This window comes from Erigeron canadensis, chromosome 3 (assembly GCF_010389155.1).
Source record: "Erigeron canadensis isolate Cc75 chromosome 3, C_canadensis_v1, whole genome shotgun sequence".
Classification (NCBI taxonomy): Eukaryota; Viridiplantae; Streptophyta; class Magnoliopsida; order Asterales; family Asteraceae; genus Erigeron; species Erigeron canadensis.
Window position 1 is genome coordinate 43,154,808 of NC_057763.1, and position 17,324 is coordinate 43,172,131.

Genomic DNA, 17,324 nt, shown 5'->3' on the forward strand with positions numbered 1-17,324 from the left:
CTCGTATATCTTAAAGTAACAATTACAATGTTTGTTGAGAATGTGTGAAATCTAAAATATAGAATATTTTTATAAAAAAAAGTGACAAATTTAGTCTTATTATAGTAGTTATTTAGTGGCAAAATTGAGACTTTACAAAAAATAATATCAAATTTGTTCTTTTTAAATCATCTATACTCCCTAATAAAACAAATCCACCTCGTTAATTATTTCTGTTTTTGAAATACCTTATTCGCTCTTGGATATTTTTTATTCTCGTAATACCCGCAATTTTGTTAACGCTGATATGGAAATTACTACCATCAATTGTTGTCACTTCCGTTACCGCCGCTGCATCGTGCGGATATCCATCTAATTTTGAAGGACAAATTTCTCTTTTAACATTACGGAAACAATGAAATTGGTCAACTTTGGGCTTCGTTTTCTTTTAAAGCCCTAACATGTTTTTATTTTGGGCGTCGATTCATTTGGGTTTCCTTATCTTTTGTAGTATTACATTAATCAGATACTAGAGCTAGCTAGTCAGCTAGACAGTCTCTCTGTATCTAAAAACCACCAACCCATGTCCATGTGGCCCGTTAACACCCTATCCTGCATATCATCTCCTCCTTCTGCAGCCATCACCACCAGCACCAGCAGTCCCTTCATCATAGTATCCACCAAACCTCGTAAAAACATTAGTTACAAAAAGCAAGAAACGGAGGTTAATTTAAATGTTGTTTATGAGAAAATTAGTGGATCAGCTGTATTGTTGGCATTGCAAAAAGCAAGTGCTCTAAAAAGATTGAAAAAGATTAACAGGAAAAAGAATAGTAAAATTGTGAAAGATAAAGAGGATCAACGGGACAGAGTTGTGGATTATAGCAATGTGAAGCCGTTGCGAATAAAGAGCGATTGGAAGGTTAGGTTGGATGAACTCGAATCGCAGATCCAGCCGTTTTTATCCTTGTGAATGTTGCTTATGTTTTATGCATTCTAATACAATTTTCTTATTTTATGTATGTTGTTTATATATTAATCACAATAAAATCTGATAGTTTTGTTTGGATTGACCGATTCGATCTAGTCTCCTCTATAAAGACGCTTTTAGATATATATATGAACGGCCAATTAAACTTGGAAGTGCATGAAATTGAACTGCCCAATACGTTCTCCTGTTAGTTACAAGAAGTTACTCGTACAAACTTAGACACGATGGTACGTTAAACCACTTAAAAACTTCCCATAGATGGTTTTCAGCATATCCGAACAATTATAAGTGAGCGACTTAGAAATTAGCAGAGTCAGCTGATCGATTTATGGATCCTGACAAGCTTGTTGTTGATCGACATAGCCACTGACTAGCTTAGTGCTCAGTGCTCACTAACTTGTTCTTGAGCATCTTTGTTACTGATCAGTGTGGTCATTAACTAGTTTGGTCCCCAGATCAGCCTAACCAATTAGTACTAGTTTCTAATCATTGTGCAGCCAACACCAAGTTTTGCTTGTATGAATCAGATCCCTTAAATATACTAAATAAGTAACACAGTAAATTTTTAATACATATCTTTGAGCCATTAGAGTATAATCTGTATACATGAGGCCCATGACTATGTGATGAACGTATGGGAGAGAAGGGGGAGCCACCCCAATGGCCGCACGAGAGTTACAGAGTGAAAGCCATCGTTAGGGTGAGGCAGGTCGCCCTGAGAAGGGAGAGAGATTGAGGGGGCCCGTTTGAGTGAGTTGGGGGTGTGAGTACCAGGGGTTAGAAAGAGAGTGAGAGTCCCTCAATACGACTATACCTGAGGTGTCTTGAGTCTTTTCAAGCCAAATTAGCTGTATCTGAAGGCAAACCGGCTTCAAGCTTAGCATCATTTTGCCAGCCTTGCAAACCTCGGCACTCTCTCAAGTTGCAACCCTACTATCAAGTTTCTGTTTGGTGCCTCTGTCCCATTGATAATGCATTGAAATGCTTTAACATGTGCTTACAAAAAACATTGACCGACCATTTTATTGAACTGACCACTAGCCTGCACCCTGCACATGTAATGTAGTTTGGCCAACCCATACATACTGTTTATTTGGAGAGATGATACCCAATAATTAAAAAAAATATAACTACTCTGCTAAGTGCTAACATTATTAAATAAATCTTTGTTATACTTTCATGAAAGGCCAACATATATTTATATTATTATTCCATAAAATATGCAGGATACATGTGAGGCATTTACATCAAAAACTGGAAACAACCCATAATCCAGTACACACCCCCCTATTAAATTAAATTAATCACACTCACAATCACACACCAAACTTGACCCACTTTATCTCTTTTTTGGGCTTGGACCAAAAAGGCAAAACAGCCAAAACTAATTAATCAAATTAGAGGATTACCTAAAGAATTGAAATTCAACCATCCTTAAATCTTAATCATCACAAAGTTAGATTTATTAGATTATTAATCACCTCAACCACCTTCTAAGATCGGTCGTTGAACAAGGGGATACCTCTCCGCCTGCAATGCTCTCTGTATAATACGATGAATAGTTAGACTGCTGTTCTACCCCGTATGTATACGCTTCATTCACACTTGTAAAGCTTGGACTTCTTAAATTTTGCCCGTTTTGTACATTTCCATTATACGGGTCTGGAACTGGGAAAGAGAGTCGTTTCTTGGCAGACCCGGGTCGATCTCTTTCGGGAGTTGAAGGTCTTTGTCTAGGTGCACTTTGAGACCGTACTCGAGCCTTAGCTGACTCTGTTGCAGCCATGTAGTTAGGCATTGTACCGCCACTAGTAGAGCCTCGTGAATGTTGATGCAAGACTGTGTTGAAACTATAGTTTGACCTTAAACTCGGGGTTTGACTTTGAGTACTGTGATAACTTCTGTCTTCTCTGACATAATGGGGGCTGGCTGATCGGACTTGTATAGGCCTTGTTTTGGATGGTGATGGGGTCACCGGCGCTCTATGAAGAGGAGAGGAAGAGGAATTTCTTGGGTTTTGGTAATGGTGATGATGGTGGTGGTGGTTATATTGGTAACTAGATCTTCTCATGTGGTTGGGGGGTAGGTTCGAATAAGGCTGAGAAGTGTCAACCTCCACAGTTTTAACACCATCTCTGTTATCAGTTGAGGCTCTAGCCATGGGCCTGGTCTCCCATGGTTTTGAACCCATCCATCTATCCAGCCATTGGTGTCTGTCTCCAACACCAAGCTCGTTATCACTTCCCATTGATGGGTTCCTACCGTGCCTTCTCATCTTTTCATGTGACTACAAACAAAACATATCAATAAAAGACATTTGATCAAATAAGGCAAATTGCATAGACATATATCCACTATTAAGTAACATACATTAGGCCTAGTGGTTAGGTCTCTTGTTTGCTAATAAGAGGTCTCAGATTCAAAGCCACCCTAGGTAAATATCTCGAGGTGGCCAGGAAATTGTCAGAAGAAATCACGAGGATACCCCGCTTAGGCTACGTATGTCTAAGTTAAAAAAGAATTGTCATCTCTGATAACCCAAACAGGGACAACGTCAACCAGTTACCCGTTTTAAACTTTGTTTTCACCCATAAAAAGGTAAGACACTTCCAAACATTCCAAAATTAGGTAGTGTTCATTAGGCATTATTGTGGTTTTATTGGTTTCTTTAGAAAGGTTAAAAGATTACCTTAAAAGTGGATTTTTTTTAAAGTGCAGGAAAGCGCAATCAAGGGAAGACAAACCTCTTGAGAGAAGGCTTGTGATAATGTCTTCTCACGTTTAGCAGCTCTGCTTTGAAGCATTGCTTTAACTTCCTCAATAGTGTGTGGTCGTTCATCCCAATCATCAGCAATGCTGCTTCCATCTCGTGACTAAAAATCATTAAAGCCAAATCAGTTAACCTAGCTTGTAACATATTATATATAAATAAATATGGATATAAATTTAGAGGGTAAATAAGGCACCATAGATCGCCTGTCAGAAATATCTTGATGATAGCGAGAACCCCATGCACTATTGGTGTCACTAAAAGTAGATTTTCGACTGCTACATTGATCAGATTGTTTCATGCGTTGATCAAGAACACGAGCCTGTACTCTAACCAAAGCTTGCATGCATTGAAGCGTCATTTTGGCTTGTTTTCTCACATTGTGACCTCTCACTAATGCTTGCAGTTTTACCAGTCCTTTTAGCGCACGAAGGGCTCTCCTGGCCTAAGAAGCAAACACATATGAATATTGTAAATAAACGATAAAGTTCCCCTGGTTTAATTTCCATCAAACTACATGTATGAAGTCAAAACGCAAACTTTTACATTCATGGTTGCTTTACATTGAAAGTGGAGTGATATGTACACAACAAAATTTGCCCGTACAAAACAATCTATGTTTGGTTTTAGTGTATGACAAAAAATTGTTGTGCACGCATCACCTCCTGGCTCCCATTACAAAAAGAATGGCAATATGTAAACAGGAGTAGCAAGCATTTCCAAAAGAGAGAATGTGGGGGGTAACCAGTGCAGTGGGTGCATGTGCCATTGCTCCATTCAGAAGCATCTTCCCATGTGCCTTTTCATCCTAGACTAAACTAATTTGTTGAAGCACATTCTTATGACCTTTTTCATTTACATGTCACTTGCCTTCTTTTTTGCTTATTATATATGTCACACAATTATATTTCCTCTCCTATAAAAACCAGCTAATTTCCATCAACTGATTGAATATATATGTTATATGTTCGCATATATTTTAAGGGTTCAGAGAAAAGGCTATCTACTATCCAAAAATAATTTTGGGAAAGACATTTGTCTAATGTACCTTTTTGGTCTAAAGCACCAAAATTATGGGTGCGTCTATGTGTAAAAAAAAAAGGACGCACGAGACACGTGAATACTTCCTACAGATAGCAAATTGTCTCTTAATCATTACCCTATATCCTAATCTCCATAACACTATTACAACTTACAAAACAAATATTTTTTGAGGGTATTGATCCAGAATGAAATAAATAAAATAAATAATAGCCAAAGGAATATATATGTCTAACTAATAAATAAATAGATAATAAATAACGTAATAATATTTTTAAAAAAATGAAATGAAATGAATGAATGTAGGGGGTAGTTATGACATCATAGGCCAATTAAATGATATGGATAGATCTATGTTTTCACACTCACCAAATAACCTCTAAAAGCAGTCTGAATAATTGTAGCTGCATAGTGCTCCCTTGAATAACTAGCCCGTCGGGGCTGCGGCTGCGGCTGCTTGGTCAGCCGAGCCGCCTCAACCGCTGCCTCTGCAGCTGCCACCGCCGCCGCCGCAATCGCATGCCGTTGATCCGAAGCACTTGCCTCTGTAGACGCTCCTATATTAGTAGTAATCTTAATCGGCTGCTGCCCACCTTGTTGTGGTGCGACATTTTCAGACACACTAGTGGGCTTCCTAAATAACCATCTCTTCTTTTCCTTTTTCTGCACTCATTTTAATTAACAGACAACCGTTACTAATTACAACATGGTTTTTTCCTTTTAAGGATTGACTTATTTTCCGGGCTTATTGACTATTCTATAAATTTCAATAAGCCCTCAAAATAAGCCAATCAGAAAACTAAAAATAAAAAAGTAATAAGATGAATGTGATGACAAAAATGAACAAGAATTAATACAAACCTTGTCATCTTCTTCATCAACTTGATCATGATTAACATGGTGTTGTTGATTAATGTTGTTGTCATGATGTTTTTTGTTGGTTTTTTTGTCTGAATCTTTACTAGGAGACCGAAAGGCTCTTTTGACAGCAGTGAGCCATGAAGACGATCCGCCTTTCTTTCCCATTGATAATAATATTAATATGAATAAATATAATCAATCACAATGATTTAATATAAAGCTATGATATATAGTAATGATAATGATAATGTGGCTGCATTTACAGCAAAACAAAGAAAAGGGCTCTGAAAGAGGAGAAGAAAGTGAGAGAGATCTGGCTAGAGAAAAAAGAAAGTGAGTGATGTAATGGTGGTGTGGGCATAGGTTCTCTCTCACCTAACAACAAGCAAAGGATTTGATTGGAAAGAACTTTTTATCTGTAAAGGAAAGGAAAGAGATGTGTATATATGTGAATGTATTTTTCACATAAATTTTTGAGAGAGAAAAAGATGATGACAGTGTGTGTGTCAGTCCATGTGTAAATAGAAAATGTTAAAATGAGATAGAAAGAGAAAGTGTGGTCAACAGCTTTTTAGCTTTGAACACCAAAAACTAAACCTGTAGTCGTAGTATATTTAATTAGCCACTGGAATTTAAGAATTATGAATCCTCCCTCGGTTATATACAAGTTTCCACGTCGACTAAATCAAAAAAATAAAAGTACTACTTTCATATAGATAATGTAGGGATGGGCATAAGAACGTCCTAGTATCAATTCCGATAACAATGAACCTGAAAATACTCAAATTTTGGTATTTGAACTACTATCAGGATTTCCCGTTGGTAATTGGATTAATCCTGTTGGTAATTGGATTTTCCCAGTAACGATTATTACGTGAACTTCCAAATATGAATACCATCCAGTCCCATTTGAAAAGTTCGTACCGGTTCTTAGTATCGAGATTGGACGAGATTGGAACTTAGTATGTCTTGTTCATGGGTGGTTTCAAGTGTACTTAACTACTAACAACTTCGACTGTTATAGAACACTGACAGAGAAGGTATCAGGAAAAAAATCTAAAGGAGGTAAAATTAAAAAATTCATAAAAACGGAGTAAAATTTTTCAAAAATCTATGAAAAATTTAAATATAGATGACAAAATTTAAATTTTTAGGGGGCATTGGACCCCCTTGCCCCCCGCTACTGAAAGGGAGTCTCTTCTAATGAAAGTTTTAAGTCTCGTTTAGTTCTTAGAAAACATTTTTTGTTTGTTAAAAAAAAAACATGAAACACTATTTTCCATTATGTGCATTTTGATATTTTTCATTTTTTATGCTTTTAGTTATAACAACTTAATTTTTTTTCAATGATAAAACTAAGTATATATTAAATATATACAAGTTAAGTAAAAATGAACTGGGGACCAATATTACAAGAAAATTCAGATATACAATAACTACCTTATATTCTACCCGAAATTTGAACTCAATATTTACTATTGTATTGTCAAGTGTATATGATTGCAGTAAAAAAAATTATTATCACGATTTTAGTAGAATAGCCGAATTATGTAAGCTTTATGTAATACTAGTACGAGAGTAAGTACCCACGCATTACGGCGGTGAGATGATGGGGGTGATAGGTCATAAAGTGTGATAGGTCATATAGTGTGATAACTAAATGCCTTAACCGTACAGGTTCGGCCCTCGGATTTAAAAATTCGTCGAAAATATATCGAATGACATCTCTAATGAAAGAACATGAAATTTTAAGAACACCTATATAATTTTAATGAATTGGAGGAATAAATGATTTAAGGAGGAGAGAGAAAAAAAATGATTGGTTGAGATTTAAGGAGAGAGAAATTGTATTATAATTATTTTAGTTAAATATAGAATAGATAAAAAATATTTTGGAAAAGTAAATGTTGAAACTTAAAATTTAAACAAGAGAAATTTTATTTTTTTTATAATATAGTATAGATGTAAGTTATAGAGCTACTTAATTTTGAAATAAAAAAAAAGCCTCTTCAAATCTCAACCTTATTCAAGTTGAAACAAAAAACTATACATTTCAGTTTTAGTATGAATTGAAAATGATCATTTTTATAGAATACGCGTATAATTCATGGAATAGCTTCTCTTTCTCTACCTGAGAGAGAGAGTTTCTGTCTCTAGATTGAGAGATCTCAATTTCTTCTTTGGTTTTAGATTAGAATTTGAACTTATGGCTTTATATGAGTTAGATTTATAATTAAAATATAATGAATGTAGTGATATATGAAATGACTTGTTAATTGATAAGTTATGGATTCTCATTTTTTTTGTGAATTGACTTTATAAATATATGTAAATGTATTCTACTTAATTGCTTTCATAAAAAATATATAATTCTTGAGATATGACTTTTTATAGTATGTATTAACTTCAAAGAAAAAGAATGAAAAGTATATAAACATGAAATGTCATATGCTTTAACTTTTGTGATGACTTTGTATAGCGCCACTGCCAATTCTAGTGTCTATAGGAGAGGTGGGGGTCCGGGATCATGAATATATGTATAGAACCTGAAGCTCATTGAAAGCTCTGATTTATGAGTTCCCTTTTTTACTAATGAGTTACATAAACTGGTGTTGAGAATACTAGAACTAAAAAGCAATTGGGAAAGAGATGCCACCATAGTCAAAATGTCGTTTACTTTATGTTTCATTTATGGTAAGTCGCGTTATATTCGTTGTTATTCTCCATAAATTTTTAGAAAGGTTATCTATTTAAGTCAAAATCAAAGGGAATAGAATTCAACAGTAGAAATTTAATTCCATGTGGAAATATTGTACTAATAATGGTTCATCGGTTACAAGTCTTCCATAGTTAGTGTATTAAGATATTGATAAGGATTGAACCCGACTTCACCCAAGAGGTAAAAGTCCATACCAATTGTACTAACGTCACATTGGTGATGAATAGTTATGATGTTTTGTAATTTGGTTTTGTTAAATTGGGTCTCTAAGCATAAGCAAGGGTCGTTTATCAAACTCTATATTTCAAAATAATCAAACAAAACACTTAATGTTCATTAACTTTATTTTAATATTTAAAAAATTTATATGCATGATGAATTTGTATGTTAAAAACATTTAAGTTCATCAAATGCATCATAACTTATGCCGTAGAGTACAAATCGGTCACACCCTTTCTCGTTAGAGAACCCTTTGTAATTAGAGAAACAAATCATACAACTTTGACCCATTTTTTGGGATTTAAAATAAATGAAATCGTAATGAAAAAGTCAAATCGCCATATAAAATCCAAAACTATCATTCTATAACGAAAATCGTCATTCTCTTTTAATAAAACCAGAGACATTGCTTAATAAACTACTGTGGAGCAAGGCGTAACTTTTAATGAAGGCAACATAATGACATAAAAGATTGTGTATTTTTCTAATGAGCTATAGGGTAGTTGGCTTCTAAAGGTACACTTTTAGGAAAACAAACCTTTGAACCACTATATGCAACAAACTTTTAAGAGTCATTTACTTTTTGTCCACTCTTATATGATTTCATTTTCTCATTAATACCAAGAAAAGGTGCATCCTCTCTCAAATGTCTTAAGACCATTTGCCTTTTATCCTTGTTTATCATAAGATGTCATAATACAATATGTAGATTTGGTGTATTTTAACACAGGTTCATCTCCAAGAGTCCAAGCATTATATATTTATATCATAACATTGAATATTTGTCATATAGCTAAATTACCATACGAACACGATATACAACAACTAACACGTACACGGGGAACTCATACTTAGAACTCTCTTATGATACAATGATTGGAGATCATGCCAAACTCTCATTTGGTTGATGTTGTTATTAGTCAAATATATATTTGGAGGTTAGCAGGACATTAACTAGTAGATATATGTTAAATTTCTGGAACATATGTTGGCTTAATAATTAGTAGATCAAGGTGTAGCCACATTTTCCTTGGCAAGAGGAGCAATCTCTTCACCGTCGATCCCAGGCTCACTACCTTCGACCCCCAAACTCAGAAGCGCCTCCTCCCATTTCTTAGCAGGTTTCTGGCCACATTTCAGAAAAGACAGACAATTATGTGTAAGAATATGTACATATTACTTTTATAATGATACAATTTTATTTTTTTTTCATTTCAACAACTAACCTTCCATGAAAGTTCTTGAGCCATACAGTTTTGAATCATCTCTGAAAATGCTGGAGTACCGTAAACTGCCAACGCCCTTTTAACAGTTGTTTCTACTGCAGTTACATCCACTGGATCGACAGTTTCACACTGTAAAAATAGTTTACTTGTTAAAATTAATCAATTGTCTACAAAACGGAATATATACTAATTTTGGGGGAATATATGTTACCTCAACATTAAACGCCCCCATTTGAAATCCTGTATAGCCTTCTTTCACCGTGTCAACCAACCCCCCAGTCGATGCAACAATAGGCACCTGACATTACAAATTAAAGACCGAAATAAGAACTTATTCATGCATTAGCACTCTGACAAACTTTATAGGTTTTATGCATACACATCCATATGGCATTGCTTGCAACTGTATGAGACCACAAGGTTCAAATCTACTAGGTACGATTATAAAATCAGCACCGGCTATGATCATATGAGCCAATTTCACATTGAACTTGGCGACTCCTCTAGCCTTTAGGGGGTATTCTATCTCCAGATCATCCAATTGTTTCTCCATGACCTTTTTACCCGTACCCTGAAAAATCAAAATAAATTATGAATGATGAACCATTTAGTATGTACACCAAACAAACAAATAAATACACGAAAACATAGCAACTTACAAGTACTATTATCTGAACGTTCTCGCCTATGAATTCAGGGATTGCTGCAGCAAGAATATCAGAGCCTTTCTGCTCTTCAAGCCGCCCTATAAATCCTATAACCGGGATGTTCTTATCCACAGGCAATCCAACTTCCGCTTGCAGTGCTTCTTTTATAAGCGGCTTTGCACTCATTACCTATAAATGAAATCACATATCTCGTTATCAGCCATGCCATACTACATATCATCCACCAAAAATTAAACATATAGCTCACTGTTATTTCTTACAGTGGTAGAATCAAATTTGACAGTAGTAAATTTATCGGTCATGGGGCTCCATTCCTGGACATCCATTCCATTCACGATTCCCTGGATGGTTGTTTTCCGCAGGATATTGTCCAATTCCACTCCTTTGTCTGGAGCGGAAATAAGCTCTTGGGCATAGTAAGGGCTAACAGTTAAGATCTTATGCGACTCCAGTATTCCTGCTTTCATCCAATTGATCTTCCTTCCTTTAACCGGTTTGTCATATCTGCAGAGTTACAACAATCACACAACTCGATAAATATACAGCAACAACATAAATTACCACACCAAATTTCAATTGACAAGTATTATATTAAATTAATTACCCATCTATGAAATCGAAAGAGCTCTTAAATTCGTCTGGAAGATTGAGGAGCGAAAAGTCTGAAAAGGCAAATCTGCCTTGGTAAGCTATGTTGTGGATACAAAAGGCAACCTACATAAAATAAAACCCCAAATGTTAAACCAAATGAGATTTTTGTAAGACATTAGGCATGTAATTAACGTAGGTAAAGGAGCTTACTTTAGCACTAGAGTATAATCCTCTTGATTGATACATGCTTTTCAAGTAGCATGGAATGAGGGCGGTATGCCAGTCGTTGGCAATGAACACAACATCTTCCCCTGCACCCAACCAAAAAGAGCATCTTTAATTATCATTCGTAAACTAAAGGATTATATAAGATGGATCATACCGTATGGCCCTGAGAAGTATTCGCTACTATTGAGGTTTAATACCCTAGGGGCTTCCAAAGCTGCCTGGAATCGATATAATTAAGCTTCTATATAGTAGATTTTTAAAGAAGTAGTGCATTATTATTCTTTGTAAAAACATATCAAATTATAAACCTGGCATAACAAGCTGAACCTAAGTTGATTGTCCTGATAGTCTATTCCAGCAACAGGTCCATAAACTTTTGAAGCCGTTTTTCCCCAAACCTGAATTCCATAAATTTCACTAAAAACTGGCTAACTTAAAATAAAGTGAATGTACAAATAAAATGGGCGTCGATCCTGACCTTCTCAAGGAACATTGGGTGATCTACAAACACGCGGTCAACACCTCTCTTATAACAGTGGAAAAATCGCACCTTTTCAGTTCTGTCTCCAGCCTTGAGCTATATGTAGATGTGTACGTATATTAAAACGAAAGGATGTAAATTTTTTATATATTTTTTTGATGAAATGAACATAAATACACAATTGGTACTTAGTATACCTCAAGCTCTACTTCTGTATCCCAGGCATCTTTGTACTGATCATAACGTGGTGATACCGTCATTACACGATGCCCATTTGCCTATACATTTAAACATATCTACTGCAATTTGTGATAAAGTTCAACATTGTTGCATGTAAACTAAAGGGGTGTTTGAAAATTTTGATTATTTAAGTGATTTTCTGCTTTAATTCTTATAATAAAAGCAAATAAGCAACTCACAAACACTCTTCTAAAAACTACTAATTATGTACTTTAGATCAGAAGGGATAAGCAATTTAAAATAAAAAGCATTTTAGTACATTCTTTTTTTTCTTTCTTAGCAGATAACCACTTATAAATAAGCAATTACAAACACGGGTTAAAATGCAAGAAACAGTATAAGTTAAAAGCAACATACAGCCATGGCAGGAGGAAGACCACCAAGGACATCACCAAGTCCACCGGTTTTGCTCCACGGACCAACTTCAGCTCCAACAAATACCAAGTTCATGCCACATGATCCACATATGATCAACTTTCTTGAATTTCCATTTTGAGCCTTTTTATTTGGACCAACCACCTTCCATTTATTACTATTATTATTATACACAACTCTAAGTCCTTCATGAAAGACCATTTGTGTCTTGCCAACTCTTAATTCATTAACTCCTTTAACATCTGATCTTCTGCTATTGGGAGATAACAGTGCAGTAGCTACTGATGCATTGTTGGTTTTTGTCACACAATGCCATGCTGTTGCAGTTGCAGTTGCAGCTGCCATGTTTACTACACTTGTGTTTGTAAAAAATTCAAACACAAAAGGATTAATTTATACTAGTTAAATAAGCAAAAGTTAATGAAGCATAAAAGGGAAATGTGTTGGAAAATGTACTACCTTTTTGTGTGGATGAGTGAAGGAAGCAAGTGTGGCAAATAACAAGGAAAGAAATGAGTGTGTTATATAATGTATTGTATATCTAATATTTTTGTGGTTGTGATTGAAACTGAATTCACGTGGAATACATGCCAAAATGCTAAAAACCACAAATTATTGTGTTTATGGTTTGGTTGCTGGTACATGTTGTTTGGACTTTTGCTTCCAAGAGGCCAGATATTGTGTTGAGGTTTACATTTACTTAGACCCCAATGAAGTTGTATTAGAACACAGGGGAATATGAAGGAATATTATTGCAACTTGGTTATTGGAGCAATACGTACACCTTTATATTGTAGGGAGGGATTCCCAAGTTACTAGTCAAGTTGAGAAAATCTTGACAATTGATTTTAAATTAAGCGTTAATAATTCTCTAACTTGGATCTGCACCCTTCAATTTTTGTGTCAAATATGAAAAAAAAAAATTAAATCAGAAAGTAAAAAGAATATTGCTCCGTATCAAGTTATGACATTAACGAGAATAATTGTTGTCGCTTCATGCCAGGTTAATTTGATTAAAGGTACTTGTCTTGCGTCGCTCCGGTTACAAATGTTAATACATAGTAGCATGGTAACCATGAAATGCAGTGACAATGACGACTATGACAAGTTGGTGGTGGGTATGACTATCACGTGAATTTTTTACTTTTTCAATATCAACAACCTTATTGAGTTTGTTACAATTTTAATTATTGATGGATGAACACTGATGTCAACAAATGTTAGTGAACTATTTACGAACTTCAATTTCTTTTCATAACTCAAAGATTAGGCATTCTTGAAAAACCGAGCATGTCAATTTAACCAAACCTTTAAATGGATAAAAATTTTAGATTATGTACCTATAACTTATGTGGCAATTATGAGACTGAACTTAAAGCCCATCCAAAAACACGGCCCAAAATCTCTTACCGGCTGTGACTCTACCAAACAGACGGAAATTTAGCCCACAACCTCATTTACAAAGTGGCGGCTTGACTCACATTCCTTGAAATTGGATCCAACAACCCTACCCGGAAAGTTTTACGCAATCGATTTCACTCCCTCGCCCACAGTCAATAATGGTAGATGATTGTAACTTACGAAAAACTGCCTTATCAAGTTGCCGAAGCTTTATTCATTGTGGTACTCATGTTCATGCTCTGAGCAAGGATGCCCGAACTCACTGATGGTAATTATGTATGGATGTGTTGAAGGTGAGGCTGTGGGGTCGGCATATAGCTATCGGTGAGGGCACTCTTTGGGTTACCCGACTTGAAGCACGTCACTTCAAGCAAATACCCGGGTAATTTCTTTTCTTTTCCTTTTTTCATTTTTACTCTCCATAATCCATACTATTTGATGAACATGTGATCCTAACTATCCAAGGATTAAGTTATAAGTTATTAACAATATCTCAAGCATATCCCTTGCATCAAATAGCAAGAAACAAACAAAGGCTGCAAACTATAATCATCAATTAATAATGAATTGTTAAGATAGATATATATAGATGCAATCAATGTCATACATTCTTTCATTACACTTGTCCCATGTTTTTATTTGCCACGACCATCTTCCACCCCTTCACCTCTTAATTAAATATGCCAGTCACAAATACAACAACAGCCCGAAACATACAGACCAGACAGACCACCGTCTAAAGATCGATGGGGAGCGACGACAAGCACAAGCACAATCACAACCACAACCACACCGACACCGGTGGTGACCTGCCAGACGTTGAACACCAGAAAAAACGTTCTCGTTACGCCCCTGAAGATACCCGTGGTTCGATTTCCAAAGTGGTGGTTGTCATCCTTCTCCTCATAGCTATAACCGCGCTCGTGTTATGGCTACTTTACCGTCCCCATAAACCCAAGTTCACAGTTGCAGGTGTCGCGGTTGTTAACCTCAACACTGCAACTCCCCCAACCACCATCACAGCCCTGCAGCTGACTCTAGTCAACAGAAACCCCAACAACCGTGTGTCTATTTACTACAACCACCTCGTGATTTTTCTGTCAAACAAAAACCAGCCCATCACTCCACCACTAATGCTACCACCTTTGCATCATAAAAGTGATAGCACAGTGGTTATGGCCCCTATGTTACCCTTGTCACCAGAGGTGGTTAATGGGTTGGCAAGTGATGGAGGTAATGGGGCCCCCGTGAGTTTACGGGTTGTTTTGACTGGAAAAAGGAAATGGAAATATGGAGGTGTAAAGTCAGGTTGGAAATCAGTGTATGTTGGATGTGATGTAGTAATTGGTCTCAAAAAAGGAGTAATGGGTCAGGTTCCTTTGCTTGGGCCTTCTGTGTGCAAAGTTGATATATGATAGATATATATATTCTACCTTCAGTTTTCTTTTCTATGAGTATGTAAGAAAACATCATGTAAGTAGACAAGGGAGGTTTATAATTTCATTTAAGTTTTTGAATACTATAGTCTATATGTAAGTACCTATATTTTTCCTTAAGAAAAAGCCTCTAATGGGCTAAAACTCCAATAGTTATCTTTTGCCTGGATTCTTTCATAGGAATGCATGTAGACGGGTGAACACCCATGACCCATATGCACATTTGACCAAAGCAAAAGATGAAATTTATGAATTACATGTAGATGCCTTCACAAGATGTTCATCATCGCATGGTTTCTCCCGTTAAAAAGTTTATTATGGAATTAAAAGGAAAAATGAAAATGAAGTAAAATATACATAGATATAAAATCCTCGGGCCGATACTTAAATCATCAAGGCACTCTATTTCCGGTTCCCAAATCAGCTGCTCCCAATAATATCTTTGTATGTGCATTTAATCTTCTCTATCAAAGCTTCCCTGAAAGCCCAAAAACCATGTTAACTGTTTAGGTACGTATGATATATAAACCAGTACATAACCTACCACCAAGGTGGCTTAGGGGTTAGACGTGTGGAGAGGTCTCAGGTTCAAAACTTTCGAACCACAGTAGTTAAATGGTTAAAAAGATTATCCCGTCAGGCTACATACATCTAAGTTAAAAAAACTCGGATTCCATGAACGGGGAAATCCTATCCATTGTACCCATTTATAAACACTTATACATACACTAATCAAGGGTGAAAGATACAAATGTGGAAGTACCTATCAGGCTTGAAAACCAGGTTCTTGTATGCAAACCACTGTAAGAAGCAACCGCGAAATGTATATAAGTTAGATTAAGTATGTCAAATGTGCTTATTGGTAACCAAGGCATTAAAACAGAACAAAAAAGCTTGAACTTACCCCTGTGTAACCAATTCCAACAAGCTCCATAACACCTGGAACTAGGGGAAGCCTGTCTATTGCCTGGTCCACGAAAATCATACAAAATTTATATAAACTTCAACATTTCAAACGAAAGTCCTAAAGGCGCCATGGATGAAAGTAAAAGGAGTGTGATCACATACTGAGATAAGTCCAGTGGAACCCCAAAGTAAAACCGCTCCTGATACTACAAGACTACTTACTGCATACTTATCTTCCACTTTGTCCCACTATATACATATAATCAAAGCAACACAGGTTAGAATTCTTGTTATACATATATATATATATATATAGGTTCACATAATCACATATAGAGAAGCAGAGTTGGTAATAATAAAGAGAAGGAATCTGTATTTATACCGCCTCTTGAAGTGGCTTAATGAGCTCTTGAACATCAGGGCCATCGACCTCGGCGACCTCAGTAGGTGCCTCTGCTCCACTAGCCATGGCAGCAACATTCCTCACTAACTTTCGACCTGATACATATCAGCATAAATATATATTAACATCTTTACCTGTACATTTTATTGTTCAAGTATATACATATTTAGTAACGAACGAAAGTTCGTTGCTAACATCCAATTATAATTGGATGTTCGCAACGACATATGCTGTTACTAATGATATATTTACGAGTAAATGAAAGTATGTAGTAAGTCGCACTAACAGTATCCAGTGGCCTTCCAAGCACGGCTTTGCTGCTGAAGCGGTGGTGGTGGGAGGGATGGGAGAGTGACACATTGTGAGGAAGCCGCGGCAGCTGATTGCCGCGGAACAGCCTTGCTGTCGATGAGGCTAGTGGACATGCATTGTGTGGTTGTTGCCATTTTACTATGGGGACTGAAAAATAATATTGGCTAGCAGAAGAATATTGATTTGGGTACTATCTAAAAATGTTGTAACAACAAAGCAAACAAGTTTTAGATATATTTTTATGTTTTTAGTGTCTGCATAGTTGCCACAAAATTAAGCTTGGAGGAGATCCAAAATGGAAAGCAAGACACAACCACTCATTCTTAATTTGATAATCTAGATAGCGCTGACGTGTTCTATGTTGGATAGGATAACTAGTTTCTATGGTTTTTGATTGGGGGAGATGAGATATATGCCCACTTTAACTCATGTAGTAACAATACTTTAACATATTGTGTTTTGTAATAAGGCAAACCA

At 36.0% G+C, this 17,324-nt stretch overlaps 4 protein-coding genes across 4 annotated transcripts; 1 reads left to right on the forward strand and 3 right to left on the reverse strand.

The window, feature by feature from the left end:
* Positions 1-2,150: 2,150 nt before the first annotated feature.
* On the reverse strand, positions 2,151-6,161 carry LOC122594594 (protein IQ-DOMAIN 17-like). The gene is made up of 5 exons (XM_043767030.1): positions 5,643-6,161; positions 5,151-5,444; positions 3,937-4,185; positions 3,715-3,843; positions 2,151-3,257 (listed from the first exon to the last, which is right to left on the reverse strand). The coding sequence occupies exons 1-5, from the start codon at positions 5,805-5,807 to the stop codon at positions 2,448-2,450; spliced, it is 1,647 nt and encodes a 548-aa protein (XP_043622965.1). The 5' UTR covers positions 5,808-6,161; the 3' UTR covers positions 2,151-2,447.
* Positions 6,162-9,315: 3,154 nt separating this feature from the next.
* On the reverse strand, positions 9,316-12,895 carry LOC122590970 (granule-bound starch synthase 1, chloroplastic/amyloplastic). The gene is made up of 14 exons (XM_043763145.1): positions 12,849-12,895; positions 12,372-12,744; positions 11,972-12,052; positions 11,772-11,870; positions 11,602-11,691; positions 11,448-11,511; positions 11,276-11,376; positions 11,079-11,188; positions 10,735-10,978; positions 10,466-10,642; positions 10,186-10,377; positions 10,018-10,104; positions 9,807-9,935; positions 9,316-9,705 (listed from the first exon to the last, which is right to left on the reverse strand). The coding sequence occupies exons 2-14, from the start codon at positions 12,732-12,734 to the stop codon at positions 9,589-9,591; spliced, it is 1,854 nt and encodes a 617-aa protein (XP_043619080.1). The 5' UTR covers positions 12,735-12,744; positions 12,849-12,895; the 3' UTR covers positions 9,316-9,588.
* A 1,532-nt stretch (positions 12,896-14,427) lies between these two features.
* Positions 14,428-15,368, forward strand: LOC122590997 (NDR1/HIN1-like protein 12). The gene has a single exon (XM_043763176.1). It carries the CDS (start codon positions 14,537-14,539, stop codon positions 15,203-15,205), a length of 669 nt encoding a protein of 222 aa, XP_043619111.1. The 5' UTR covers positions 14,428-14,536; the 3' UTR covers positions 15,206-15,368.
* Positions 15,369-15,448: 80 nt separating this feature from the next.
* Positions 15,449-17,109, reverse strand: LOC122590998 (protein CURVATURE THYLAKOID 1B, chloroplastic). The gene is made up of 6 exons (XM_043763177.1): positions 16,822-17,109; positions 16,515-16,630; positions 16,295-16,381; positions 16,131-16,193; positions 15,990-16,027; positions 15,449-15,704 (listed from the first exon to the last, which is right to left on the reverse strand). The coding sequence occupies exons 1-6, from the start codon at positions 16,979-16,981 to the stop codon at positions 15,647-15,649; spliced, it is 522 nt and encodes a 173-aa protein (XP_043619112.1). The 5' UTR covers positions 16,982-17,109; the 3' UTR covers positions 15,449-15,646.
* Positions 17,110-17,324: the final 215 nt, after the last annotated feature.

Coding starts and splice junctions, on each gene's coding strand:
- LOC122594594 (XM_043767030.1), bottom strand. CDS start 5,807: ATGGGAAAGAAAGGCGGATCGTCTTCATGGCTCACTGCTGTCAAAAGA. Junction 5,445..5,642: donor TTGATGAAGAAGATGACAAG/GTTTGTATTAAT, acceptor AAATGAGTGCAG/AAAAAGGAAAAGAAGAGATG. Junction 3,258..3,714: donor CACAAGCCTTCTCTCAAGAG/GTTTGTCTTCCC, acceptor TTTTGTTTGTAG/TCACATGAAAAGATGAGAAG.
- LOC122590997 (XM_043763176.1), top strand. CDS start 14,537: ATGGGGAGCGACGACAAGCACAAGCACAATCACAACCACAACCACACC.
- LOC122590970 (XM_043763145.1), bottom strand. CDS start 12,734: ATGGCAGCTGCAACTGCAACTGCAACAGCATGGCATTGTGTGACAAAA. Junction 12,053..12,371: donor GTCTTCCTCCTGCCATGGCT/GTATGTTGCTTT, acceptor TTAAATGTATAG/GCAAATGGGCATCGTGTAAT. Junction 9,936..10,017: donor TGGGGGCGTTTAATGTTGAG/GTAACATATATT, acceptor CTATTTTTACAG/TGTGAAACTGTCGATCCAGT.
- LOC122590998 (XM_043763177.1), bottom strand. CDS start 16,981: ATGGCAACAACCACACAATGCATGTCCACTAGCCTCATCGACAGCAAG. Junction 16,631..16,821: donor TTGGAAGGCCACTGGATACT/GTTAGTGCGACT, acceptor GATATGTATCAG/GTCGAAAGTTAGTGAGGAAT. Junction 15,705..15,989: donor CTGGTTTTCAAGCCTGATAG/GTACTTCCACAT, acceptor TTGGGCTTTCAG/GGAAGCTTTGATAGAGAAGA.